At 46.5% G+C, this 27,295-nt stretch overlaps 1 protein-coding gene across 6 annotated transcripts in view; it reads right to left on the reverse strand.

Annotated features, from left to right (window-relative positions):
• ADGRB1 (adhesion G protein-coupled receptor B1) overlaps positions 1–27,295 on the reverse strand; it is a 176,124-nt gene that overhangs the window by 41,907 nt on the left and 106,922 nt on the right. For all 6 annotated transcript variants that reach the window (XM_043507255.1, XM_043507254.1, XM_043507253.1 and 3 more), the window contains 3 exons: positions 26,108–26,177; positions 14,729–14,795; positions 2,796–2,881 (listed from right to left, as the gene is read on the reverse strand). In XM_043507255.1, the coding sequence (XP_043363190.1) occupies positions 2,796–2,881; positions 14,729–14,795; positions 26,108–26,177 (223 nt within the window). The remainder of the gene's footprint in view (positions 1–2,795; positions 2,882–14,728; positions 14,796–26,107; positions 26,178–27,295) is intronic.

A 27,295-nucleotide genomic window follows, 5' to 3' on the forward strand; every position in this document is an offset into this window, starting at 1 on the left:
CATCTTTTAAATACGGACTTTGGGGTGTTTTTTGCTCAGACAGAGAGAGAGAGCATGCGAGACAATAACTCTCTCCTCTGCTAATCCAATCAATGACTTATCTGAACATTCACTTTCAAGTGTAATTATCTGGCTACAGACGGTTGTTCGGGGTTAAAGTATTTTCTCTAGTTCTCCCTTTTGAGAGGAGGCAATAAAGCCTCCTCTTTTAGCAGCAGCAGTGTGAGGCAGTACACTGAAAGTTGCTCCCCAGGTCCCTCTTTCCCCCCAGCAATAAGGGATGATGCACTTGTAGTCTTTCCCTCTGTTATACAGGTGTAAAGCCACTGATGTCAACGATTTACGCTGGCGTGAGAGAAGAATCAGGGGCCTGATCCTCAGCTGTCACTTATCAGCCTAGCTCTGAATAACAATATTTTTAAAGAAACGCACTGACTCCCCACCCAGAGGAATTATCCTCCAGCAGACAGGGTGACTGGAGATTTTAACATCCCTGCTCTTTGTCTCTCTTCTCTGCCACCTCTTTTCCCAAAGTAAAGCCAGAAAAAAAGGTTCTTATGGAAATAATCAACAGGGCTGTCTAACTGGAAAGACTGTGTTTGCGGGCAGGTTGCCAGAGAACGTCTCACCTCATTTCACCAATGACCTATTCCATTTGGGAGCCTCAATAGCTTGAATCAAAAAGTCATTTTTTAAAAAATCCTCTTATTTCTTGGTGAGGATTAAAAGCCCTCCATTGCACCCGTGTAAGTCAGGCGTAACGCCATTAGCCGCTGTGTTACAAGAGTAGAATCTGTATTCTCGCTGTATTTTTCACCACTGCAACGCCACTGGCATTTTAAGGCATCTTCAGGCCCAAGAATCCTGTAAAATCCTTTGATTTAGAAGGGAACTAACTTCACGGTGAATCAATGGTAAAGATCATGGAACTTGCAGCAATTCCACTGAAAATTAACACTAAGTGATCATGGCACCTGGTACCTGCTTACTTCTATACAATGAATGACAAGCTGATGGTTTGGAGAGAAAAGGTGGGTGAAGTAATATCTTTTATTGGACAACCTTCTGCTGGGGAGAGAGACAGACCTGAAGAAGAGCTCTATGAGGCCCGAAAGCTTCTCTCTCTCAGCAACAGACGTTGGTCCAATAAAAGATATTCCCCACCTTGTCTCTCTAATATTCTGGGACTGACATGGCTACAGGAACACTGCTAAGCTGATGGTTTAACAGCCTTCAAGATTAATGTCCTTCCCTGACAGAATAAGGACAGCAGTACCTCTTCCCCCACATTGCTCTCTGTCTCTGACTTCTGGGGGGGGGGGGAAGAAGTATGCCTGGCGAGCTCACACTCCACGGCCCATGGACTTGTTGGCCTCGCTGGTCTTCAGTACTACAACCAGGAGTAAAAGTCAAGACCCTTGACTCTTACAGTGGTGCCTAATCCACTAGATCCAGTGGATCTCAGGCAATGACCATCATTTATGAGCCCTGATTTATCCACCTCTACAATGGATATGTTAATGTGGCATCTACTTAATTTCCAGGGCCGCAGATATAGTCAATCTTGTACCTTTCCCACCCATCCCTTGTGAATCCAGTTGCCTCCTCTCTCAAATATTTACAATAGGCTCATCACTGTGGTATTTAGGCACCAACACTCTCGCCCCCTTGCTGCAAGCGACATTTTCAAAACTACAATGGCACCTCGGATGGTAAATCAGAGACCATCAGCCGACAACAATGTCGGAATAGAGGTGGGCGTTTGTGCTCCTCACTGGAAGTACTGGAAGGATGGGGGCAGACAGTTTGTACATGAAGGGCACAGGTAGGGCTGCAGGGTTTGATGTGTTTACATTATCAGAGGTGCTGCATTGCACTGCCTTACTTCTGACCTGGTTTTAGACAGACTCTCTGGAGACTATGGTCCATTTTCTGGCCCCTGCCTTGAAGTCTGAGAGGTAGCACAGGCTGCAAGTCTGGCCCAGATGCTGCCTTGCGTGTGTGAACTAACTCGTCACAAGGCAAAAAATGGCCCAACTGAAGCCAGTGGGAAAAATCTGATTGTCTTCAGTGGAAGCAGGGGTTGGTTCTAAGCCAGCCAAGCACTGGCATGGTATTTAGGGCTCTGTCTGGCAGCCCACAGCGATACTCCCTGAAATCAAGTGAGTAAGGGCTGTGGGAGCTGGCTCCCAAAGAAATCAAAATGCCTTTCAAAACAAAACCAGGGGGAACTGCAGTGTAAACAGCCTCTGGGATACCAGTCTCACTCTATCATTCTCTCTGCCTCTCTCTCTCCAACATGGCATCTGCCCAGCCCTACACATATGTGCACTCAGCAGGGCCCATTTCTGTTAGGCCCTGAGCACCCTCATTTTGGCAGGCATTGAGGGTGCCCAGCACTCTACAGGATGCATCCTCCTTGCCTTTATTCCCCCTGCACCTCTCCCCAGCTTGCGCCACGCGCCACACACTCACGTCCTTCTCCTAGCCAGCTGGTGTCGCAGGGAGTTAGCACTAAGCGAGGCTCTTCCTAATCTTTGCTGGGATACGTCAGCCTGGGCTGATGCCGTCTGAAGGTCTGACCCCGTGCGTGCTAACACAATGCTGCGTCTCACATCTTTTGTCTCCGCTGCACCCAGCAGCAGAGCAAAAAGATGATGCTTCTGTTGTTTTAAATTGGTCTTTGTCTGCATTGTCTGTTTTTTTTCCAGACTGTATTTTCCGCTCTCTGTCTGGTTATTGATCATGGCATTTTTTATTTTCATTCTTTGCTTAGATGTATTGATAAGGCATACCCTGCCCGTTCCTTCAGTTTCTTATCTGTTATCCCATCTTTGGATACAAGTTTGTTAAAAACCAGAATGCCAATAACCATGTTCACCTGTTGAAAGAAAAATAATAGGTTTGTTTTTAAACAGCTCAGGACGGCTCAATAACACAGAAACGTTTGGTAAGGTTGGCACATGAACATCTACTCCAGCTGACCAGTAGTCATCCCCTTACCATACCCTCTTTCACGCCCCACCACAGCCCCCCTGAATGCAGGCCAGTGGGTTTAGCAATACCCAGTGTAGCTGCCCGCAGATTTGAGAGGTCACTGTGACTCAGGACAAGATTGCAAAGCGGTCAGATCATTGCACGAGCATTTGAAGCCTAATGGGCTTTGGGAGATGAACGCTCAGAGTCTAGAAATGAAAACACAGGCAGCACAACCAAATGATCAGGGCAGTTCTAGGGAATACACGAAGAAAAAGGCAAATGGGAGAGGAGTCAGGGGCTGGATTTCAAAGGCTTTTCAGCGTCACCGACACAAGCTAAAGGAGCTGCTGCAGCAATGGCAAGGTGAGACCATGCACTGCTGAGAGTCTGACATTCTCACCGCCCTGTGGTTCTGCTCAAATGAACTCCGAGACGTGGCGAAAGCAGCCACAGTCAGGGCAAGGGGGCATGGCAATAATATAGCTACCTTAGCCTTGTGTTGGCTTTGTGGGATGATGCAGTTGCCAAGGGTGGAGCCTGTGCTAGCCATCTGTTTCCAAGAGGTGTTAGAGCAGCGGGTCTCAACCTGCGGTCCAGTCAGCACAGAGCTGCAGCCCATGTGACATCCTCAGGGCCATACAGGCAGTATTGGATCAGGCCCACAATGGTAAATAGGTTGAGAACCACTGTCTTAGAGGATGAGTCCTGCCTTGAGTGCAGGGAATGGACCTATTGCGGTTTCTTCCACTCCTACACATCTATGAGAGGGAACCACATGGTCATTTGGCATGATTGGTCAGGCTCAGAACAGAACTCTGCTGACCACACTCATAGTTGTGGACATACAGCATTGCGGTGCATGTGTTTCCACTTCTCTTTTATCTGGAGAGTTCAGACCACTTATAAAAGCATGAATTAATATGTGTGCTGATCAGACATATGGGGAAACCGTGACTGAAGCAACAAGGACCTCCTGGAGTTCAGATCTCACAAGATGAAGCCAACTCCCTTTGCGGTCCTGAATGCAGAGCAGGACTCACTGCTGCAAGCTGCTTTTCTGCAAACACCACGGGGCTTTTAGCAGGTGGTACGGAGATGTGAATGTGCCATCGTCACACAGGTATCACTCAGGTCACAAGAAAATGCATTAAGGGGACAGGAAAGGAGGCCGCAACCATGGTGGAAAAATGACACGATCCAGATCTTGTTGCCATCGTGTCCTAATACTATTCTGCAGCTCCCCACATGCTCAGGTTAGCAATCCCACACATGGGGCATTTCAGGAATGGAGGGTCGAATCCAGAGGAGATATGCAAGGGGGGCTAGTTGCACATTGGCATGCGAGGGGGAGTCTATGTGATTAAGTTTAGTGGCGTCTGAGGGGACATCTACACTGCAGTTGGCAGATGTGATTGCAGCTCCCTTGAATAACAACAGCAGTGAGGCCACGGCAGCATGGGCGACAGCTACCTGCGTATGTACTGAGCCTTGGGCTAAATCAAAGCTAGTTCAGGTATATTTCCGTGTGCTGCAATCACACCTCCTGACTGCAATGGAGACATACCCTGAGCGCATGTCTAGAGGCAGGCTATGCTGGTGTACTGCGGGGCAGGAAGAAGATGTACATTACATGGCCTAACCCACCCTACAGTCTCCTTTAGACATTCTGAGATTTAGAATCACCTCTGCATTTGAACCATTGGCTTCAACAGGAGCAAGAAGAAGCTCACTGAGGGGACCTCACGGCTGGGAATGAACCAAGAAGCTCCGAGGGGCGCTTTGAAAATGTCGCCTGCATAGTCCCACCCTCCTACTCTAGCCAATGGAATTGCTCAGCACCAGGCAGTCTCCAGCTCTGGGTTATTTCCTAGAGACCCTGCTAGCGACACAGAAGGCCAAATGAGGCGTTTGGTGCTTTCCAGGGTAAACAATAAAGGGTCATTCAAAAGCAGTCCTAAAAGCCGACTGCCTCAGGCCAATTTCCACCTAAAGGCATCAAAATCCACAGGCTAAAAGAAAATCCTGGAGGGTTTTCAGCTAAAAGGAGTAGAAGGGAGAAAAGTCTGTGTGGCCTAAATCCATTAATTTGTAAAGAAAAGAGAGGGCTGGTTTCATTGATTTCCAGTTGATCTAATAGCACCGTCCAGTGATGTGAGCTAACAGTCCATTAAATAAAAGCCTGCTTTGGTTACTCAGGCAAGCAGTCCCATCCATGCCAGCTGGTCTGTTCGTGTCAGTACAGGAGGCAGAACCTGGAGTGGTCAGACCTGATTCTCTCCTGCCTGGAGCCTTGCATGTAAATGACACAGGCAACCTTGTCCTTGCGTTCTGCCATGGCAGCCCCTGACAGTCGCGTGGCACTGGTGTAAATGACAGCACCGGGTGCATGGAAGAGGAGAATCAGGAGGTTTTTTTTCTGAGTTAGGAAACTACCAAAAAAGCTGAGAAAAAGTCGACCAGAGGTGAGTTAGCTGCATCCCAAGAACCTAAACCACACTGGGACTGTGCAAACATTGCTAAGAATGGGAAATTACATTTGGGCCTGGATCTTGTTTGGCTAGTATTCACCATGAGCTAGTTTAAATGATGGGGGAAGCCAAAGCCCTGGTACAGCTACAGCTTTGGCTCTAGTGCAGCAAGCAGGAACCAGTCAGTATAAGAACATGGGTGCATCGCAGTCTGATCTCTTTTGCTATCGGTTATTTACTTTTCCTCCCCTTGAGGAAACTGCTGTTGGGATTGGATCAGCTGCTGGGTCACCTGACTCCGTTCCACAGATATTAATAAAATCCAAAACCACCGGATGCGACTGGCTGTGAGAAAACTCTGATACCCAGAGCCACTCTGAGCAGTACAGCCAAAGATCTCTGCAGGAAATCGATCGCTGGTTGAGCACAGCACTGTGGGTGTGCTCTGCTTGCTGTACCTACTTGGTCTACTAGTGTGTGTCCCCAGCATGTCAATAGGTGCGAATTGCCTGACAAGTGTAACAAGTGTATTCTGCCTGAAACACAGCTGGTATATTCAGAGCTTTGTCCCTGCTGGCAGTTGGTAACACAGCAACGTAACAGGTACACTTCTCTTGGAAGTCGATGGAACTTTTAGCTGCAACTCAAAGGCTCATATGCAATCCCATGGTAAATCATTTCTAATCAATCGTCTCCAGAAACATCCATGTTATGTAGTGTAACTTAGTAATTGAATCAATAAAAGATATTTCAGCAAATAAAAATCATAACCGTGTTTCTTTGCAAACACGCATTGGAGTATGGCAGTGGCCTGCTTACAAAGACATCCACTCTTAATTACATGCCTCATAACTTCCCCTCTTTATCTCTGGGATGATGTCTAGAAATGAATAAGCAATTCTGAGATCCAGCCATTGAGATAACTAGAGGAAAGAAGCTGATGATTATTCTTTGTCTCATGTTAGCCAAGCTCTGAGTGTCTGCATGCAGAAATCTGCTACCACAAACCACACTTCCATGCAAGGAAGTATCATCCTGGGATTCACCTCAGATCAGGTGAGTGAAACCGACTAACATAATGAATTTTGCTTTGGGAGCTTGGCAGGATTTTAGGCTCAGGGTCATGTCATGCCTTTGTTCTTCCATTGCTGATGTCAACGAGAGATGCACATGCTGCTGGAGATGACCCTAAGAATAGCAATGGCTATAAAGACATTTTCAAGCCTGAAAATAGAGTTTGATCAAAAGAAGCAGGACAAAGGAGGGATGGTCTTGGGGTCAAAGCAGAGACCTGCGACTCAGATGATTGTGGTTCAACTCCTGGTTTGGCTACAGACTGCCTGTGTTACCCTAAGCAAGTCACTTACTCTCTCTGAGCCTCAGTTTCCCATTTATAAAATAGGGAGAATACGGCTCCCTCTTTCTCCCACCCTTTGTCTGTCTATTTAGACTGTAAATTCCTTGAGGCAGAGACTGTCTCTCACTATGAGTGTACAGACAGCTGCAGCAGCACAGGAGCTAGCAAACAGAGCTCTAAACAGGGGAGTTTGAGTGGGAGTTCTGTTGGAGGAGAAGGTAGTTGTACTTGGTTTTGTATTTTTAGTATTGGTGTGTGTGTAGGGGCTTTGTGCTGGGAGAGCAGCTGAGCCCTGTTTAGGGGGTGGGGCTTCTGACTAGGGGTCCTATAAAGGTAGCCAGCCAGTCAGGCAGCGGCACAGGAGCAAGCAAATAGAGCTGTAAACCAGGGAGTTTGAGTCGGAGTTCTGTTGGAAGAGTTTGGATTGTGGTGCTTGTTTGGGGTTTGCTTTTGCTGGGGGGGGTGGTCTTTTTGGTGTGGCTTGTGTTTCCCAAATTAACAGGATTTAGGTGGGAAGGCGATGACAGATACAGAGGCAGCTGTGGGAGTGACTCCTGTAGTGGAAGACACATTGAGGATGACTGGATGTGGAAGCTGTGGTATGTACATGATCCTGGAGGGGGGAACCGGTAAGAGTTTTTTCTGCATGAAATGCCGTCTGATAGAGCTGATGGAGGAAAAGATCCAAGGTTTGGAGATGCAGGTGGAAAGTCTCGTTGAGTTTAGGAAGGGGTTTGAGCAGATGATGGAGCAAAGATATGAGGTATCTGAAGGGAAAAGCTCAGACTTACGGATGGAAGCAGGGCTGGGGAATTTTGCGGGGAGACTGGGTGAGGAAAGTGGTCAGTGGAAGCATGTGACTAAAAGAACCAGGCAGAGGAAAAGACGGGCTAGTGAAGGAGAAATAGAGCTTAGGAATAGGTTTGCAGAGTTGGAAAATGAAGAAGGGACTCAGCAGGTACTTGTTGAAGGTGGAAGGGTAAGGAAGAAGAGAAGAGAGGCTAGTCCTATAGGAAAAGCGGAAGAGTCAAGGGAGACTACACCAAATATGAACCCCAGGAGGATACAGGATGGGTTGAAGAGGATTATAAGGGAAAATAGGAATGGAAAGAACTTGCAGCCAGAGGGAACAGGGGAGAGACTGGAGAATAGCACCGTCACCAGGAAAAGGCAGGTCTATGTGATCGGGGACTCTTTATTGAGAAGAATAGACAGGCCTGTAACCAGAGCTGATCCAGAGAATAGAAGGGTGTGCTGTCTTCCGGGTGTTAAGATACGGGATGTAGACCTGAGGTTGAAAAGGATCCTAAAGGGAACGGGAAAGAATCCCCTAATTATCCTTCATGTGGGAACAAATGATACGGCTAGATTCTACCTGGAAAGTATTAAGGGAGACTATGCTAGGCTGGGGAAGACGCTTAAGGAAATTGAGGCTCAGGTGATCTTTAGCGGGATCCTTCCTGTTCCTAGAGAAGGGCAACAAAGGTGTGACAAGATTATGACTGTCAACAGATGGCTTAGGCAGTGGTGCTATAAGGAGGGCTTTGGGATGTATGGCCACTGGGAGGCATTCACGGATAGAGGACAGTTCTCTCGGGATGGACTTCATCTGAGTAGGGAAGGAAATAGACTTCTAGGATCAAGGCTGGCACAACTGATAAAGAGAGCTTTAAACTAGGAATTAGGGGGAGATGGTTGGGAGATGTCCAGGAAATCTCCATGCCAGATTTTAGCATTGAGAGGGAAGAAGACGAAGTAAGAAAGGATACAGCCGTGGGTAGGAGAACGTATATAAGGAGCGAGGGCAGTGTGGCTACCAGTCTAATAGGTTATACTGGCTGTAGAATGACTGTGCCTAATAGGGTACAATATGTGAGCGAGGCCAAACAGCAAAAATTAAAATGTTTATACACCAATGCGAGGAGCCTAGGTAACAAAATGGAGGAACTAGAGCTACTGGTGCAGGAAGTGAAACCAGATATTATAGGGATAACAGAAACATGGTGGAATAGTAGTCATGACTGGACTACAGGTATTGAAGGGTATGTGCTGTTTAGGAAAGACAGAAACAAAGGTAAAGGGGGTGGAGTAGCAACATTGTATATCAATGATGAGGTAGAATGTAAAGAAATAAGAAGCGATGGAATGGATAAGACAGAGTCCGTATGGGCAAAACTTACATTGGGGAAGATAACTAGTAAAGCCTCTCCTACGATAGTGCTTGGGGTGTGCTATAGACCTCCGGGATCTAATTTGGCTATGGATAGAGCCCTTTTTAATGTCTTTAATAAAGTAAATACTAATGGAAACTGCGTGACCATGGGAGACTTTAACTTCCCAGATATAGACTGGAGGACCAGTGCTAGTAATAATAATAGGGCTCAGATTTTCCTAGATGCGATAGCTCATGGATTCCTTCATCAAGTAGTTGCTGAACCAACTAGAGGGGATGCCATTTTAGATTTAATTTTGGTGAGTAGCGAGGACCTCATAGAAGAAATGGTTGTAGGGGACAGTCTTGGCTCAAGTGATCATGAACTAGTTCAGTTCAAACTGAACGGAAGGATTAACAAAAATAAATCTGCAACTAGGGTTTTTGTTTTCAAAAGGGCTGACTTTCAAAAATTAAGGAAATTAGTTAGGGAAGTGGATTGGACTGAAGAACTTATGGATCTAAAGGTAGAAGAGGCCTGGGATTACTTTAAATCAAAGCTGCAGAAGCTATCGGAAGCCTGTATCCCAAGAAAGGGGAAAAAATTCATAGGAAGGAGTTGTAGACCAAGCTGGATGAGCAAACATCTTAGAGAGGTAATTAAGAAGAAGCAGAAAGCATACAGGGAGTGGAAGATGGGAGGGATCAGCAAGGAAAGCTACCTAATTGAGGTCAGAACATGTAGGGATAAAGTGAAACGGGCTAAAAGTCGAGTAGAGTTGGACCTTGCAAAGGAAATTTAAAACCAATAGTAAAAGGTTCTATAGCCATATAAATAAGAAGAAAACTAAGAAAGAAGAAGTGGGGCCGCTAAACACTGAGGATGGAGTGGAGGTTAAAGATAATCTAGGCATGGCCCAATATCTAAACAAATACTTTGCCTCAGTCTTTAATAAGGCTAAAGAGGATCTTAGGAATAATGGTAGCATAACAAATGGGAATGAGGATATGGAGGTAGATATTACCATATCTGAGGTAGAAGTGAAACTCAAACAGCTTAATGGGACTAAATCGGGGGGCCCAGATAATCTTCATCCAAGAACATTAAAGGAATTGGCACTGAAATTGCAAGCCCATTAGCAAGAATTTTTAATGAATCTGTAAACTCAGGAGTAGTACCGAATGATTGGAGAATTGCTAATATAGTTCCTATTTTTAAGAAAGGAAAAAAAAAGTGATCCGGGTAACTACAGGCCAGTTAGTTTGACATCTGTAGTATGCAAGGTCCTGGAAAAAATTTTGAAGGAGAAATTAGTTAAGGACATTGAAGTCAATGGTAAATGGGACAAAATACAACATGGTTTTACAAAAGGTAGATCGTGCCAAACCAACCTAATCTCCTTTTTTGAAAAAGTAACAGATTTTTTAGATAAAGGAAATGCAGTGGATCTAATTTACCTAGATTTCAGTAAGGCATTTGATACCGTGCCACATGGGGAATTATTAGTTAAATTGAAAAAGATGGGGATCAATATGAACATCAAAAGGTGGATAAGGAATTGGTTAAAGGCGAGACTGCAACGGGTCCTACTGAAAGGCGAACTGTCAGGTTGGAGGGAGGTTACCAGTGGAGTTCCTCAGGGATCGGTTTTGGGACCAATCTTATTTAATCTTTTTATTACTGACCTTGGCACAAAAAGTGGGAGTGTGCTCATAAAGTTTGCAGATGATACAAAGCTGGGAGGTATTGCCAATTCAGAGAAGGATCGGGATATTATACAGGAGGATCTGGATGACCTTGTAAACTGGAGTAATAGTAATAGGATGAAATTTAATAGTGAGAAGTGTAAGGTTATGCATTTAGGGATTAATAACAAGAATTTTAGTTATAAGTTGGGGACGCATCAATTAGAAGTAACAGAAGAGGAGAAGGACCTTGGAGTATTGGTTGATCATAGGATGACTATGAGCTGCCAATGTGATATGGCTGTGAAAAAAGCTAATGCGGTTTTGGGATGCATCAGGAGAGATATTTCCAGTAGGGATAAGGAGGTTTTCGTACCATTATACAAGGCACTGGTGAGACCTCACCTAGAATACTGTGTGCAGTTCTGGTCTCCCATGTTTAAAAAGGATGAATTCAAACTGGAGCAGGTACAGAGAAGGGCTACTAGGATGATCCGAGGAATGGAAAACTTGTCTTATGAAAGGAGACTTAAGGAGCTTGGCTTGTTTAGCCTAACTAAAAGAAGGTTGAGGGGAGATACGATTGCTCTCTATAAATATATCAGAGGGATAAATACAGGAGAGGGAGAGGAATTATTTAAGCTCAGCACCAATGTGGACACAAGAACAAATGGGTATAAACTGGCCACCAGGAAGTTTAGACTTGAAATCAGACGAAGGTTTTTAATCATCAGAGGAGTGAAGTTTTGGAATAGCCTTCCAAGGAAAGCAGTGGGGGCAAAAGATCTATCTGGTTTTAAGATTCTACTTGCTAAGTTTATGGAGGAGATGGTATGATGGGATAATGGGATTTTGGTAAGTAATTGATCTTTAAATATTCAGGGTAAATAGGACTAATCCCCTGAGATGGGATATTAGATGGATGGGATCTGAGTTACCCAGGAAATAATTTTCTGTAGTATCTGGCTGGTGAATCTTGCCCATATGCTCAGGGTTTAGCTGATTGCCATTTTGGGGTCGGGAAGGAATTTTCCTCCAGGGCAGATTGGAGAGGCCCTGGAGGTTTTTCGCCTTCCTCTGTAGCATGCGGCATGGTTGACTTGAGGGAGGCTTCTCTGCTCCTTGAAGTCTTTAAACAATGATTTAAGGACTTCAATAGCTTAGGCATAGGTGAGGTTTTTCATAGGAGTGGGTGGGTGAGATTCTGTGGCCTGCGCTGTGCAGGAGGTCGGACTAGATGATCAGAATGGTCCCTTCTGACCTTAGTATCTATGAATCTATGAATCTACAGTACAATGGGTTCCTGTTAGGGGCTTCTTGGTGCTACTTTAACACCAGTAGTGATCATCGGTACATCCACATGGGGGTACAAAACCCACGGCTGGCCCAGGACAGCTGACTGAAGCTCATGGGACTTGGGCTCGGGGCTGAACAATCACTGTGTAGAAGTTCAGGCTTGGGTTGAAACCCGAGATCTGGGACCCTGTGAGGATCCAGCCCGAGCCCGGCCGCCTACTCAGCACTTTTTAGCCATACTGCCTGAGCCTCATGAGCAGAATTCAAATGACTTGGGTTATTTCTCTCTCTGTAGACATACCCAAAAAGAGAAACCGCCTTGGGGGGCTGGAGAAGAATAAACAAGGAGAAAGGGAATATGAACTAATGGAAGATTTACACAGCCAGAGAGAAGCCTGGAGTAATGGTGATACCTGTATTGGTAAGCTCTCAGGAGCCTTGCAATATTTAGTGCTGTTCTTAAAGCCTCATCTCATGGAGTCATGTGATCACATGAGAACAGCAGCTTTGACTTGCAAAAAAGTAAATTTCTAGCTGTCATGACTGCAGGGAAAGAGACTAAAACTGTGAACCCTAAAGGCTCAAACTCCAAGGCAAATAAAAAGAACCCGACTTCTTGTTTCTACAAGAGACTCTCATGATTTCTGAATGCTTTGGGTTGGCAGTGCTGAGGTAAACCAAACAGGGGTTTTTCTACATCATCTGGACAGTGAGGAGGCTGTCCAGGCCTGGCTTTTTAAAATTTACAGGCCTGGCTTTTTAAAATTCCTGCCGCCCAGCAGAGAGAATGCATTGAATACACTGAGCTCAAGAAGACACTCCCTTTCTGGAGGCCAATAAGGACAGGACTGTAGGTGGTTGGAAAGGGAGAATAATAAAAGATGTACTGGGAAAAAGTACCATGCTTCTGTTTTCAAGTCAAAGAAAATCCCGTTCTAAGAAAAACTGGAGGATTTAGTTCCCTTCCTCCCTAGTGTCTTGTTCATCAACACAGCAAAAGCAAATTGGCTGGAGGAGTGAAAATGACTCCAGTTTCTCTGGATATTCCCAAAAGTCACTTCCTACCCACCAGGGATGTGTATCAAGTATGGTTTAAACTTATCTTGGCCACCAAACCATATTAAAAATATGGTACAAGGGCAAGTGATTGGCTAATCTGAAAGCACTTCTTCTTCTTCTTCTTCTCTGTATCCCATCAACTGGCATCAGGTCACTGTGCAAGCATCTGCCATCTTCATCTCCCCATGGAAGTATTAAGGTCCACCTGCTTGCCATCTTCTTTGATGGAATCATCCATCATGTCCTCAGCTTTCCTTGGGGCTTCTTTCCTGCCACCCACTCCTGCCATGCTATCTTCACCAGGTGCCCTTCATTTGTCCTTGGCATGTGTCCAAATCCGCAAAGTCACTGCACTGACACTGTATCATACTATTATTAATTAGGATTGACTATAAGAATAATTTGCTTTACAATAAAAATGACCCCAACTGCAACATTATTAAGTAAAGCCCAACTGATCCTGCAACCAATGAGGTATAATGTGCTGGTTAGTGTGTATATCGGTGTACCACTGCCCTCTACTGAATGTAATCTGAACTGCTCGACTGCGTGCCATAGGCCTTATACTGCTAGCAACTAAAAGAGAGTCAAATTTCCTTTTGCCTAGCTGTTAGAAGCCTGTTCTAGAGCAGAATACCCTGAGTTCTATCTTCTCCATCATTACGAAATTGCATAGGGCCAGGGCACGACGCACAGTGATGTCCTAGCAGGCCACAGCTTTGTCATATTTACTCCTGTCTATGTGGGATTGTCACGTATGCCCATACAGTGAAAAAAGCGAAAGCTTGATTTGGAAAGTAACATCAAACATTGCTAAAACCCCCATCTCCCAGAGATTCTCCAGCACCCAGAGTGCCTTTGCAGCCCCTTTGCCTGAAAGCAGGCAAAGTAACTGGAAAGTAACCACAGATTCTCTTTATGAGCATGGTTTAATTTAGTTTAATGTAGTAGTGGATCTCCCCCATCCATGCATTCTGGATCATACTGTGAGCTGAAACCAAAGGGGGCTTGCCTACTGACCTGCACAGGACCTGTTCAGCACTGTCTGACCGCTGATTTCAAGAGCTTCATTTAGCCTCTGAAAAAGAAAATCTCCTGCATGCACTTCCAGTCTGGAAGAGTGATCACATACACACTAAAAGAAAAGGCGTACTTGTGGCACCTTAGAGACTAACAAATTTATTTAAGCATAAGCTTTCGTGAGCTACAGCTCACTTAATCAGATGCATCCGATGAAGTGAGCTGTAGCTCACGAAAGCTTATGCTCAAATAAATTTGTTAGTCTCAAAGGTGCCACAAGTCCTCCTTTTCTTTTTGCGAATACAGACTAACATGGCTGCTACTCTGAAACCTGTCACATACACACTGGCTGTACTGGCTTAGCTTGGTTCGATCTCAATGGGGAATGGCAATTTTTAAAAGAGGTTGGCAGGATTTCCCACCACTGCCCTGTGATCCCATCCAGTTCGGGCCACAACTTGGCAGCTTTAACCAGCTTGGTTCTAAAAGGAGGCTCAGAGTTGATATGTTACATTTCAGAGCCAAATTGGTCAGTTGGTGCAAGTGGCATGCTTAGGTGCTAGTGAAATCAGCACATTTCTGGCCTCTCATGTTTTTGCTTTTTCCTACAGGGTTGTTTCTCCTGAAAGGGAGATAAAAAGGAATGCGGGGGGGGGGGGGAGTGAGGAAGGCAGGAGGGAAAAAAGAAAACTCTCAAGTGAGAGCGAATACCAAAACAACTGCAGCTGCTGGTCCCACGAAGGCGTAGAGAAGGCCTCCTTCTAATGACAGCCAGCAGCTGGAAAACAAGGAGAGAGAAAAGAAGTTACCCAAGCGGCACTGTCACCCCAATGGCCAGCATCGCTGCAAAGGCGGCTTAGACCTGAGAAAATCACAGCATGTCCCAATAATACCGTACACAGAAGTTCTCTCTTGAGGGTGTTTGTTTGATTTGTGCATTACACTTATCATGAATGGTATAACACCACAGACTGCACAGTACTAGTGCTGGACAAATAACTGGCTTTTTTGGTTCATTGGCAATTCTGAAAAATCTGAAAAAATTCATTTCAAGTTGACCTGAAAATGAAATTTTTGGCAAATCAATATGTCTAAAAAATGTGTTTGGGACAGATCAAATGTTTTGTTTGACCCAGAATGTGAAGTCTGAAGTTCTTTAATTTTTAAAAAGAAATTTTGAAACAAAAAGTCATTTTGAATTGAAAAAATTAAATGACCCATTTAAAAAATGTCAAAATGAAACATTCTGACGTTTTCAGATTCTTTGTTCTTCCCAATGCAAACAATTCAGCAAAGCTGACAGGAATTGCTAAACATTTCAGTGTTGTTGAATCTGCATTTTTCACAGAAAAATAGTTTCAGCCAGAAAATGGCACCCAGCCCTAGTCAGTATCATATGTTTATATATAGTCAGTTTCATTTCTGGCTTCTCAGGGACTAGCACAAAGTAATCTAAGCTCTGTGGATTTGTCCGCAAAAAGGTGTTTGTTGAAAAATGCTTGCATTGAAGTAAAAGAAAATCCATGCCGATTCGTACCACATTCTGCAAAACCCATTTCAATATTTACAAAACCTTATGGGCCAGATTTTGCCATTGTTCTACTCAGCCAGGCAGGAGAGCAAAAAGGAGGAAACTGCCTTCACCTCACTTCCTTGCCAGAATTAGATCTTGCAGCCCCTTGATCTCTGGATATTCCTGCTATGAACAAGTTGGAGGAGAGAGGCAGAGCAGGTGGGGGAGTCTTGGCAATATCCCCATTATTGGTCTGTACAGAGACCAGCACAGTGAGGCCCAGATGCTTGATTAGGGATCTTAGATGTTCCAATACTAGAAGTAATAAACAACACCTGGATTGGTGCAGGTACCAGAATTAAAGTTTCATGATTTCAAAATGTCTTTTTATTCTGAATGGGAATGAAACATTGACATTTGGAATTTCCCAGGAAAGGAAATTTTCAGAAAAATTTCATTTCAGGTCCACCAAAATGTTTTGTTTCAATTTCGACTTGTTTTTATTTGACATTATAATTTACAATATGACATAAAATAAAATTTGCAATGAAAGATCAAAACTTCTGGAGCACTTCAACCGCATCAAAATGCTTCACTCCGATGGTTTTTTTTAAATGAAATTTTGCTGAAATCAATGCATTCCCACAAAATGTTTCTATTCCATCAAATCGGCATTTTCCAAGAGGGATGACTGGTCTGTCGGAAAATTTTCAACCAGCTCTAATAACAATGCTAAGGTTCAAAGGGGCAGAAAGTGGCTCTCCATCAAGGGCTGCAGTAACTGACTTCCTTCTCGCGTGCAAGAGAGGGGGCAGGGGAAGGACTGTGACCCAAGGACGCCTGAGTCCTCGTGCCTCCCAGAGCTATACTTTGGACGATGTCGCCTATACCCTACGCTCTGCTCAATGCTGTGCCTAGAACTCAGTAAAGCCCTACCTTTGGGACCTGCTTCCCAGTGCCATCTTTAAACAACGGGGAAAACGGTGATTGAACAGAGCAGCTAGGAGATGGAGGAACGCAGCGATCTGCTAACCTGCCGGCCTGAGCGGCAGACAAGGCAGAATGCCTTTGAGTGATGGAACTGACAGTATTCAGTCCTGCGCTGCAATTAGCTGGGAGGATTCAGACTGACAAGGGCTTTTGTTCCCTTCACATCCCTGGCAGCCCCTCTCCTCCCTTAGAATGTCAGGCTTTCTGAAGAGAAATTCATACATCACCAGGCATTGTCCTTCATCTTTTCTGACTGCCTGGACCACTGGATAACAGTGCCTAATTGAAGCACTTTCCTGCAAAGCTGTCAGATGTGGTGGCTGATGGCAGAGATGAGGAGACACTGAGGCTGGCTTCTGCAGTGATTCCAGGCAGGAAACTCCGGAGAAGGTCGTTAGCCTAGTGCAGCGATTCTCAGCCTCTTCTGTATCAGGATCTTGGAACTCTATGAAGTCCATTAAATTAAGGCAAATAGCTAACATTTCCAGAACACTTTTCACTGAAGGATCCCAAAGTGCTTTACAGATAACGTACAGAGGGAATCTCTTCAATACCACTGAAATGCAGCCATATCTGGGGTAGAACAAGCCAGCATTTTAGCAGCGCACAGCAATGCCATGCAACTATTTAGGACAAGAAGTGAAAAATATCCTTTGGAGTTAGACGCTGTCAACCATTCATGAGTAGCAATCAGGCTGAGAGCAGCTGTTTCAAGCATTTCCCGAGGCCACTTCATGATTTGTTATGTGTCCGATCCTTTTCTGAATTCCCCAAGAGCCAAAGCAGACCTGAAGTGGTGCTGCGACCTTGTGCTGGCCCATTGTACAGAAGTGGATTCAACCTGTAAGTCATTTTTGAAGACACAACTTGTTGGCCAGAATGCAGTGGGTCTCACACCAGCATCCCACAGCTGACATGTTTATAACAGAAGGGGCGGAGATGGGAATCTGAGCTCTGCCACAGAGGTTAATGTGGAGTGCTCCCCACCTACATTATGGCTTCTTGGTAATTTGTGAACTGCACAGGCATGGAGGCCTGGTACGTGACGCTACATGGCATGAAGCAGGATGTTGCTCAATGTCGGGCTCTCTCTCAGCACCAAGAGGAGCATTGGGACGCTAAGAAACCTGGGGGGTTCTCTCTGGGACACTTGGAAAAGTGTCCTTGAAGCCTGGCAATTGTACTTCTCTATGCATCTGCATGCATGTGAACCCACTGATGAGAGTGTAACTGGTCCTCCCTCAGTGTTGATCCACGGAAGCTACCAGTTGTTGCAGCCCACAGCTACCGAGTTTGGTTCTTTAGCTCACACTGTAGCAGCTCCTGCTTCTAGCTCTAGAGGTCCCCAGTTCAATCCCCAGTGCATTGGCCAAGAGGGTGGCTGTCACACATGCATTCAACAGAACATGGTAAATGGTGGCTAGGAACACAGAGGGTTTATTGCACGTACAACACCTATGCGGTCCATTGAAAGGATGGCATATGGGTTTCCAGGTAACTGGAGTGGCTTCTGTCAAATGTTGTTAAAAGGCAAATTGGAAGGATTTCCTGCCCTTTAACATGGACGTTGCAAAGCACTCCAAAAGCAGAGCAAAGACGACGGTATTTTGGCACTGGGAAAGATGCGACCAAGAAGACGGCCAGTCAATGGGCCTCAGAAACATAAGGACAAACTCTGACGTTTTTATTCAGGACAAATTCCCCTTGATCTCTGGGATCTCAAGATGATCTCCTGGCTCTGTCCTGCCAGCTAAAAGAGCCCCTCCAAAATTATCTCGGGCCTTGCATTGTCACAGGAATATGTTTCTTACGTTGGTTCACAATATGAGGATGCGGAGGGGTCATGCATCAATTCAAAGTGCCAACAGGATGATGCAAACTTTGCAGCTCATTCCCATAGCACTCAGATGCAAGAATGTTGTCCTGTAAGACATTTACAAATAGAAGTCAGCACTAAGCTGCGCTAATCTTGTCTTCGCTGGATGTTACTTTTTTTCCTTCCCTTGCAGGCAAGATCAGAGGAAAAGCTGCTGCAGAATGAAGAGGTGAGCACCAAAGTCTATACTCAGCTAAACTGCGTCTGCCTTAACCATTGGTTGCATCCAATGAAGTGAGCTGTAGCTCACGAAAGCTTATGCTCAAATAAATTTGTTAGTCTCTAAGGTGCCACAAGTACTCCTTTTCTTTTTTGCGAATACAGACTAACACGGCTGCTACTCTGAAACCTGCCTTAATCACATATCTCCGGGAGAAAGCCAGGCTCCCTGATGCTACTGCATTTACTGTTAGGATCACAAAATCGCAGGGGGTTGAAAGAAGCTTAGAGGGACATTGTCAAGTCTCTTACGGTTCATCATGTCAGCTCTTATACTCTTCCACTGTTATTCATTCTAAATTGGCATTTAGAAAAAAACCAACAAAGGAAATGCATGGACAGGAAATTTCATGGCATCAGATTAAAGCTGTGATGGGCTGTCAGAATGTGAACAATTTAAACCAATGGATGGCACTTCAGGGAGCGTGGCTAAAGGTGCTGTCCCTTTTCCATTCCTTCCAGATGGCACTGGCTCAAGACGAAACATCAGGCTGGCAAGACCAGAGATGCTCACTGAAGATTCAAAACACGTATTTCCAAGATTTCCAAATGCCTCTGCTATGGTATCTAGAGATGGGTCTGAACCAAAACCACCCATCTAGTCACCAGGTCCAAATCTTGCATTTGAGTCACATATCTCTATAATGGGCATAAACCAAAACCCAAGGATCCAATCCCCCATGCTGTTCGGAGAAGTTCAGATTCAGATCTAAACACTGAGAATGGCTCTTCCCTTTAAACTGAGCTAAATCAAAACCTCAGGTCTGAACGTCTCAAGCCCAACTCTGATTGTATCAACTGGATGAAAGGTAAAAGCAAGGGTCTCACCAACTGTGCTCATAAAGGGACTTGTGCATTTGTACAAGAATGGGGAGAATTAGCTCGAGGATTCAGACCACATTCTAGTACATTGTACGCTTCGTGTCCTGACTCTAGCTGGTGTAGTGCTGGTGTGCACACCGTCCTGTTCCACTCCAGAAGTGACAGCATTTCAGCAGTGGGCGAAAAAAGCCCATAAAGAGAGAGTTTGTAATGTACTTTAATATCATTTGGAGTGAAAGGCACCAATTTATCAATGGTTTAGTGCACAGAACAGGAAGTTAGCAGACCTAGGTTCTGTTCCCAGCTCTGCCACTGACATCTGTGACCTTAGGTCAGCCTCTTATCTCCTCTGCTTCTCGGTTTCCCTACTTGTACAATGGAGACGATAATACTTAGCCATTTCAATGCTTTGAGAAAGGTGATGAAAGGTGTCGTATAAATGCAAGGTATTTGCCATTTGTAATAATGATTATTAAATGCAAGGCCTAATTAATCACTAATTACATCAGCCCAGCTCCGAGCAGCTCAGTGGAGACTGCAGCACCTGCTGGAATGGCTCTGCCCTTCTCACTGACTGCATCTGCTTTGCCACCTCATGCCCTGGCAATCCCAGTGGACTGACAGCAGCTGTTTAATGGTGCACTGCAGCACTACAAAAAAATTGAAGTTGGATAATAGAAATTCCTGCTCTGTCAGAGTCAAAGGGAGGCATAAATCCCTGGGAGGGTTTTACCAGGATACAGATCACTCTTAAAGGCAAGACATGCTTCCCAAGAGGGCAATTAACAAGGTGCTAAAATCCCAGGCCCTACAGGGACATGCACCAGTTTCCCCACCTCTTCCAGATCCAACCATGGATTGCATTCCCCTGCCTTCATTCAGTGGCTGTTTCTCAGACCTCTGCTAGTCCTATGCTGCCCAAAAGTACAGTCCTCTCAATTACAGGGAGCTCCGAATGGGTATTTCCTTTGCCAGGCTCTGGCCTGCCTCTTGAGACCCCGGTGTGTTCTGCAGCGGCTTCAGAGCAGGCTCTGAACACTTCAGCCACAGCCACTCTCCACTGAGCCAGGCATGCTCTGCTGGATGTGCTACAGCATTCAACAGCCACCAAGGGGTTAAACAAAGCCTGGAGCATGGGTTCAGGTGCAGCATGTAGGGCGGACATGAGTCCTGCTGTTCCGTTCTCCCTCTTGTAAACCAGCCAGAGCAGTTGTTTGCGGGGAATGGGATCTTTCCAAATGATCTCTGTGTGTTTTCCTGAGTGACTCACTAACACAGCTGCAGTATATATCACCACAGAGGCAGGATCAGAGCAGTGGTGATGGCTGAACACACACACCCACACACACACAATCAAGACAAGCCAACCGGGCAGTGGCTTTGTAGAGCTACTATGTTTTTTTTTAAAAGCATCCTTCTTGGTAGGAAAGGGGGGATTGACGGTTTCCCCCTCCCACAGCCCTCTCCCCAGGAGCTTTGGCCATGGTGCGCACCTCACGCAGGCGCGGTGGGTGCAGTTACCACCCAAGTTGGGCTCAGGGAGCGCTCTGCATCGTGCTGAAGAGTTTGATCTCCTCTAACTTAGCAGGAGCTCAACCAAGGAGTGGCAGGAGGATGGCAGCATTATAAATGGCTGACCGGGTGCTATTTCTGGGGCTGGCGGGGTACGGATCTCCTAAGCCGTGGTGTTAATGACACAGCACGCCAGGGTTGGTCCTGCTAAGAGTTTCCAATTGGATGAAGGCTGAGAGCCTCCGTGTGTGTGCGTGAGCTCATTGTGTGCTTCGCACAGGCAGAGATGGCTTGCTTCTGAGTACAGCTACTCCCTCGGAGTACAGCGGAGGAGCTCAGCTTTCACGGTCCACTGCTTCTTTTGCGTCTGACCCTGCTCCCCCTGAAGTCACTGGCCAAACTCCTGTTCGCACCAAGAGGAACACGGACTGGGCCCTTTGACTGCATTGCTGAGGGTCAGTTCCAGGAGGTGTCTCTCCCCTCTGCACTCTGGATTGCAGCATTGCAATACACCCCAGTGGAGGTGTTTCGCTGTGACGAGTGCACTGGGCCAGCCGGCTCCATCTGGGAGTTGGGGATTTAGGCACATTGCTGCCTCCACCCCAAGCACCCAGAAGGGAAGACAGGAATCAGCTGCCTCATGCCGCAGCATATGTACGTTTACACTGCCCGCTTCTTTCAGTGGCATGTGAAGTACATACCCGCACAGCCCCCCTAGCTTGGGGACCAACAGCAGCATAGGCTTCGGCGAGTAAAGACCTGCCTCAAGGGCATGGGGGAGTATGCAAGGGCATACCCCACATGGCTCTCTGCACGCCCAAGCCAGTCCTCCTGGTCTACACTGCTGTTTTAGCCACGTAGTGTCCAGCTGTCTCCTCGCTGCTGGAGCCTTTCCCTACTGCAGAAAAAGACTCCAGCTGTGAAGAAGGACTCTGGCAAGCGGGGAAAGACTTGGGCCACTCACCGCTGCTGGAGTCTCTGCCCTGCCAGAGCCTTTCACTGACAAGTAGTGCATGCTGCAGTGTGGCTGCAGCAGCCTTTTCACTGCAGCGCGTAGCTGCACTTGCCCTACATGCCACCACCAGCGGTGTGTAGTGTAGACGTAGCCTTAGAGGGCACTGGGTAATTCAGGCTGCTGCTCCTGCTAGAGATGACGGATCCTCCTGCAGTAGTCCGGGCAGCCAACTCCAGCGATGGCCGGCAGCCAGCCCCCGCTGGGCCGCACCGCAGCCAACATTCTGTCCCTGGGTGTGAGGAGTGACAGTGGCTAGTGGCCTAAAAGGAGTCAGGGATTAGTAGCAAAGGGAAGGAGAGGGGCAATCACATCAGCTTTCCTGGGGAGATTCCAGCTTGGTTCAGGCGCAGGCAGGAGGCCTGCCCCAGGAATGATGGAAAGTCACGGCAGCCTGTTGGCCGCTTTGCAAGCATGCAGATCTAGTGGCAAAGAGGAGCCAGTAAGGTTTCTCTGTTCACTGGCACCGCTTTGCCCTGGTGTGCGGGAGGCAAGGGAAGATGGGCACTGGTTGCTCTGGGGTCGAGCTTTGTTTGCACCGAGTGGATCATTGCAGCCTAGATGGAGAATTCTGTTCCGCATCTCTCCCTTTTTCCTTGCTCCTCCCTTGGCTCTATTTCAGGGTGAACATCTCCCATCTCAAACCTCCACCCCACTGAGTGGGGACCTATGATGTTCTTACAATAACACCGGCCAGGATCTGGGCACTGCACTCCAGAGCTGGGCACTTCCCCTTAGCCCTGAGCAGTGTAACCAGGATCGAAGCACTGCACGCTTACTTGCATCTTAGGTTTCTAGTCCGGGCTAAACTCCAGGCAGTGACTGATGCTGAGCGGAGGCAGGTGAGTCAGTACAGTTCCCATAAAACAGTCCTGACACTGACACAGATGTCAGGAACTGCCTCTTATAACACCTTAGTTTACAGTGGGCTGCTTCTCCATGGCCCTGCACTTTGTGCGGTCAAACACCACCACCGCCGTGAGTGAGTAGTGTATTACCTTCTCTTTGTCTTACAAATCAGACGTCAAGAATTATAACATTCAAAAACCAGTTGGAGAACACTTCAATCTCCCTGGTCACTCGATTACAGACCTAAAAGTCTCAATATTACAACAAAAAAACTTCAAAACCAGACTCCAACGAGAGATTGCTGAATTGGAATTAATTTGCAAACTGGACACTATTAAATTAGGCTTGAATAAAGACTGGGAGTGGATGTGTCATTACACAAAGTAAAACTATTTCCCCATGTTTATTTCCCTCCCTACTGTTCTTCATAGGTTCTTATCAACTGCTGGAAATGGCCCATCTTGATTATCACTACAAAAGGTTTCTTTTCTCTCCTGCTGGCAATAGCTCACCTTACCTGATCACTCTTGTTATAGTGTGTATGGTAAACCCATTGTTTCATGTTCTCTGGGTATATAAAATTGTCTTACTGTATTTTCCACTGCATGCATCCAATGAAGTGGGCTGTAGCCCACGAAAGCTTATGCTCAAATAAATTTGTTAGTCTCTAAGATGCCATAAGTACACCTGTTCTTTTTGCGGATACAGACTAAGATGATTGCCACTCTGAAACCTTCTCTTTGCATACCCTTTGCTACGCAAGTTGCAGAGCAGAGGAGAATCGGACAATGGATGTGTGTTGAGTGCAGAATACGGGTCTCAGAGTATGACAGCTCAGACTCTGCCGTGCTTTGGCCGCATATTTAAAGGAGGGAACAGGGATCCTGGTTGGAGAAGAACGGCTTGTCTATATGGGAAAAAGCTTACCATAGCAGGTGTGCACTTTGGAAGTGCACTAAGCTAGTGCACATGAGGAGTTAGTACAGAGTAGAGGGTGCGCTTTAAATTCACATCCTAGCTTGCTGCATGCTAACTTTCCCAGGACAGGTCTGTCTAACTCTGATGCTACTGGCTGGATCTCCAGCATCACTCCGGGGCATAGAATCACTAGTGCTTTGGGGACCCAGTGGAATTAGGGTGGGGAACAGACTGGCTTATTGCTGCTGAAATTGCTCTCCTCTGGGTGCAATGTGCCTATATCGCTATGGCTGAACTGTCTGTATTTTCCACTGAATGCATCCGATGCAGTGGGCTGTAGCTCACGAAAGCTTATGCGCAAATAAATTCGTTAATCTCTAAGGTGCCACAAGTACTCCTTTTCTTTTTGCGAATACAGACTAATACACTGCTACTCTGAAACCTTTCTTTGTACACTCTCTCAGCTACACTTTCTTTAATGCTGCTGCTGCTTCTGCTGTATGCTGAGTGATTCCAGCCTGGGCTATATTCCATTATTCTCCCCTCTCTGTCTCATTCTGCCATTTCCACCCATTCTCCTTGCCCCCAACACACATCTCGAAGGTGGGTGCTGTGCTGCTCCCACTCAAGGTTTTGTGAGCAGGCAAATTTGCCTGTTTCCAAGAAAATAAACAGCACATGGCCCAGAATGTGGAAGGAGAAATCATGACATTTCAGGGGTGAAAGAAAACAGTGAAAATCTCCAAGAACATTTTGTGAAAAACTATTTTCCCCACGCTAGCAGGCACTAGCGATTACCATCACTAGCCAGCCTTCAATCCAATCTCCAATTCTCCAATTCTCAGACCTGGAAAGCCTCCTGATCAACAACTTTCCCAGAGGCTGGTACTCAAAATTCCTCCACTGATTCTATGTTCCCTTATGTCCAGCAGAGCGTTGGTGTGAACTAAAACAGATGGATTTACTAAAGAGCTTGGCTGCTATTTAGGCATATCAATAAAGGCCGTATTTTCCAAAATGTTCCATTCCCAATGTGCTCCCTTTGAAAACCACACCCTTATTTTGGTGCCTACCTGGTGGCGGAGCTCTTTTGAAACTCTGGCCTGGATCATGCAGTTCCCAGCAGTGACTGATAAAACAGACTCCAGAGATCCACCCAGCAGGCATTCTTCCTATTTCACGTAACTTCAATATTAAAACCACCCCTAAAGGTAAGTCTTCCACACCAGCCTCTTAAAAACTCTCCAAATACCAAATACCTACATCAAAATGACGTCATAGATGCAGCAGTTAATCTAACCAGCCATCCGGCCTTTTCTGTGTGAGGAATGAAGCGGCTGCAATGCACAAACTGATTATGTGTGTGTCTACACTGCACACTAAGCCCAGATGTGTGGGATCCAGGCTCGTGGACTTGGTGTTTCCAAGCCCAGGCTTGAGAAACCACACTGCACTATATATCTCGGTTTGCAATTGCCAGATTCGGCTCTCATAGCCGAGCTAATGCATACATATTGCACTGCACTAGGGTGACCACATAGCAATGGTTACAGATTGGGCTGGGATGGGATAATAGGGTCCTATAGATGACAAAGCCCCTAATATCAGAACAGTCCTGATAAAATTGGAACATTTGGTTACCCTACACTACGCAGACCTTCTGACTCGGGTCTGCAGCTGGAGCTGTGTCCACACTGCAAAGTGACAGGGTTTAGACTTCAGTCACAGCAGAACTCAGGCTCTGACCCGCACCTTTAGCAGGGTCCTAGAACTCAGGTCCTGGGTGCTTCCTGACCTGAGTCAGACTGATGTGTGTGTAGGGCTCAAACCTGAATCAGAGCATGGGCTTAGGGTGCAGGGTAGATGCACCCTTTGAGTTTAGTGACTGTCGTGATTCTGACAGTAGCCAGCGCTAGAAGATTCAGAAGATGGAGCAAAACAATAATGCACCTGTGTTACATTATGTTGCATTGGGGGGAATTGCCTTCCAGCCGCCTAAAGAGGGAAGGGAATATAGGAGCTGATCCTACTCCCGCTCAAACCAATGGGAACGCTCGCACCAGACTGCACCAGACTGCAGGCAGGCCCATCCTCTCTCTCAGGTGCTTTCCTTCCTAAAGCCTCACACAGATGCTCGGGTAAGAACAAAGAAGTCACGCAGCCTCTAGACCCGAACAGGCAGCCAATAGGTTGGTGCAACCAAGCAGTACGACGGCTGCTTCCTTTCTCATCCTCCCCATGGGAAGGGCGGCTCTGTCAGCATGGCTGCGAGCTGGAGGACCCCGCTTCCTACAGGTGTCCCGGAGAGTCAATTCATGCGGGGAGAAAAGGACAGAGGGGAGGAAAGAAAGAGTGCGGAAGAGGCGGCCTGTTACTCACTAGTTGACGGTGCCGTAGCCCTTGGCTTTCGTAAATCCCACGGAAATGGCAACCACCAAGGCAGGCAGCCCTAAAGGAATGAAACAAAAAGAGCGTCAGTCGTTTTAGCTCCTATGCAGGCTGCACCTCACTCAGCATGTCCTTCTCTGCCACAAACCCCTCTCCCCAGCCTGGATCCTCATGAGACTCTGCCACTTGAGCCTAAGGAGTAACTCCATTGGCTGGTAGTAGCAGTAGGCTCCTATCCTATGGTGTGGACCTGCTGCTAAAGGGCGAAACATAGCATGTAGAACTGTTTGTTTCAGAGAGACCCTCTCTCTTCTAACGTCTCTGAGGGGAAGAGGGTAGGTGAAGGATGACACCCCTAGCTGGAGACATTCTGTAACGACCATGGCTATTGGCGGGCAGGTTTCTGGCAGGAAAGCTGTGTTGCTCGTGTTACACATGCACGAAGCCATGTAGTGCTGGTGAGTGATGCTGCATTGACAGCACTAGAGGCTGATGACGCCCTCAGCTTATATTGACAGAGGACATGCAATGCGGGCAGCCTGGTGTACGCATCCCCATATCAAGATGCTTCCATTCTGACCTGGCACCACCTTCTCACCCTCTCTGCTGAGGCTGCCCCAAGTGGGAGGGCAGATAGAGCCAGCTGGCTATTGTGATGTGCAGACCTGGTCCCTCAGAACCAGCCTGAGATGCCAATTTGATTTCATTGAGCACACTGAACAGCTCTGGGGTAGTAACAGGTTAGGTCATTACATACCCAGGCACAGAATGACAGCTCTGTATCCCATTAACAGCCTCCTGATCCTTCCAGGTCCTCCAGCAATAAGCTACTCAAGAAACTATGAAGAACACTTTCCAGTTCACTCTCCCCTGCCTGGCCCTCCCCTTGCCCTGTGAAAAAGCCTGAATACCAGATAGTAACATCTGCCTGTTCCACTAGAGAGGTCTCCATATGGCTTTTTATAGCCCTGCTCCTTGTGACATCGTGAAGTAAGCCATCTAAGTGCTAAAGACGGGCAAATCCCATTAGGAATCAGTGGGGTCACGAGTGAACAAGGATTAGCTCTGCTCTGATGAAGCCCCCATACTTGTGCAATAGGGTTCACATCAGGCTGTGGAAAAAGTGTTACAGTTTTGGCAGCTATCCACTGACCCTGCTGATGGCTATCCACAGCAGCC

Source organism: Dermochelys coriacea, chromosome 2 (assembly GCF_009764565.3).
Source record: "Dermochelys coriacea isolate rDerCor1 chromosome 2, rDerCor1.pri.v4, whole genome shotgun sequence".
Classification (NCBI taxonomy): Eukaryota; Metazoa; Chordata; order Testudines; family Dermochelyidae; genus Dermochelys; species Dermochelys coriacea.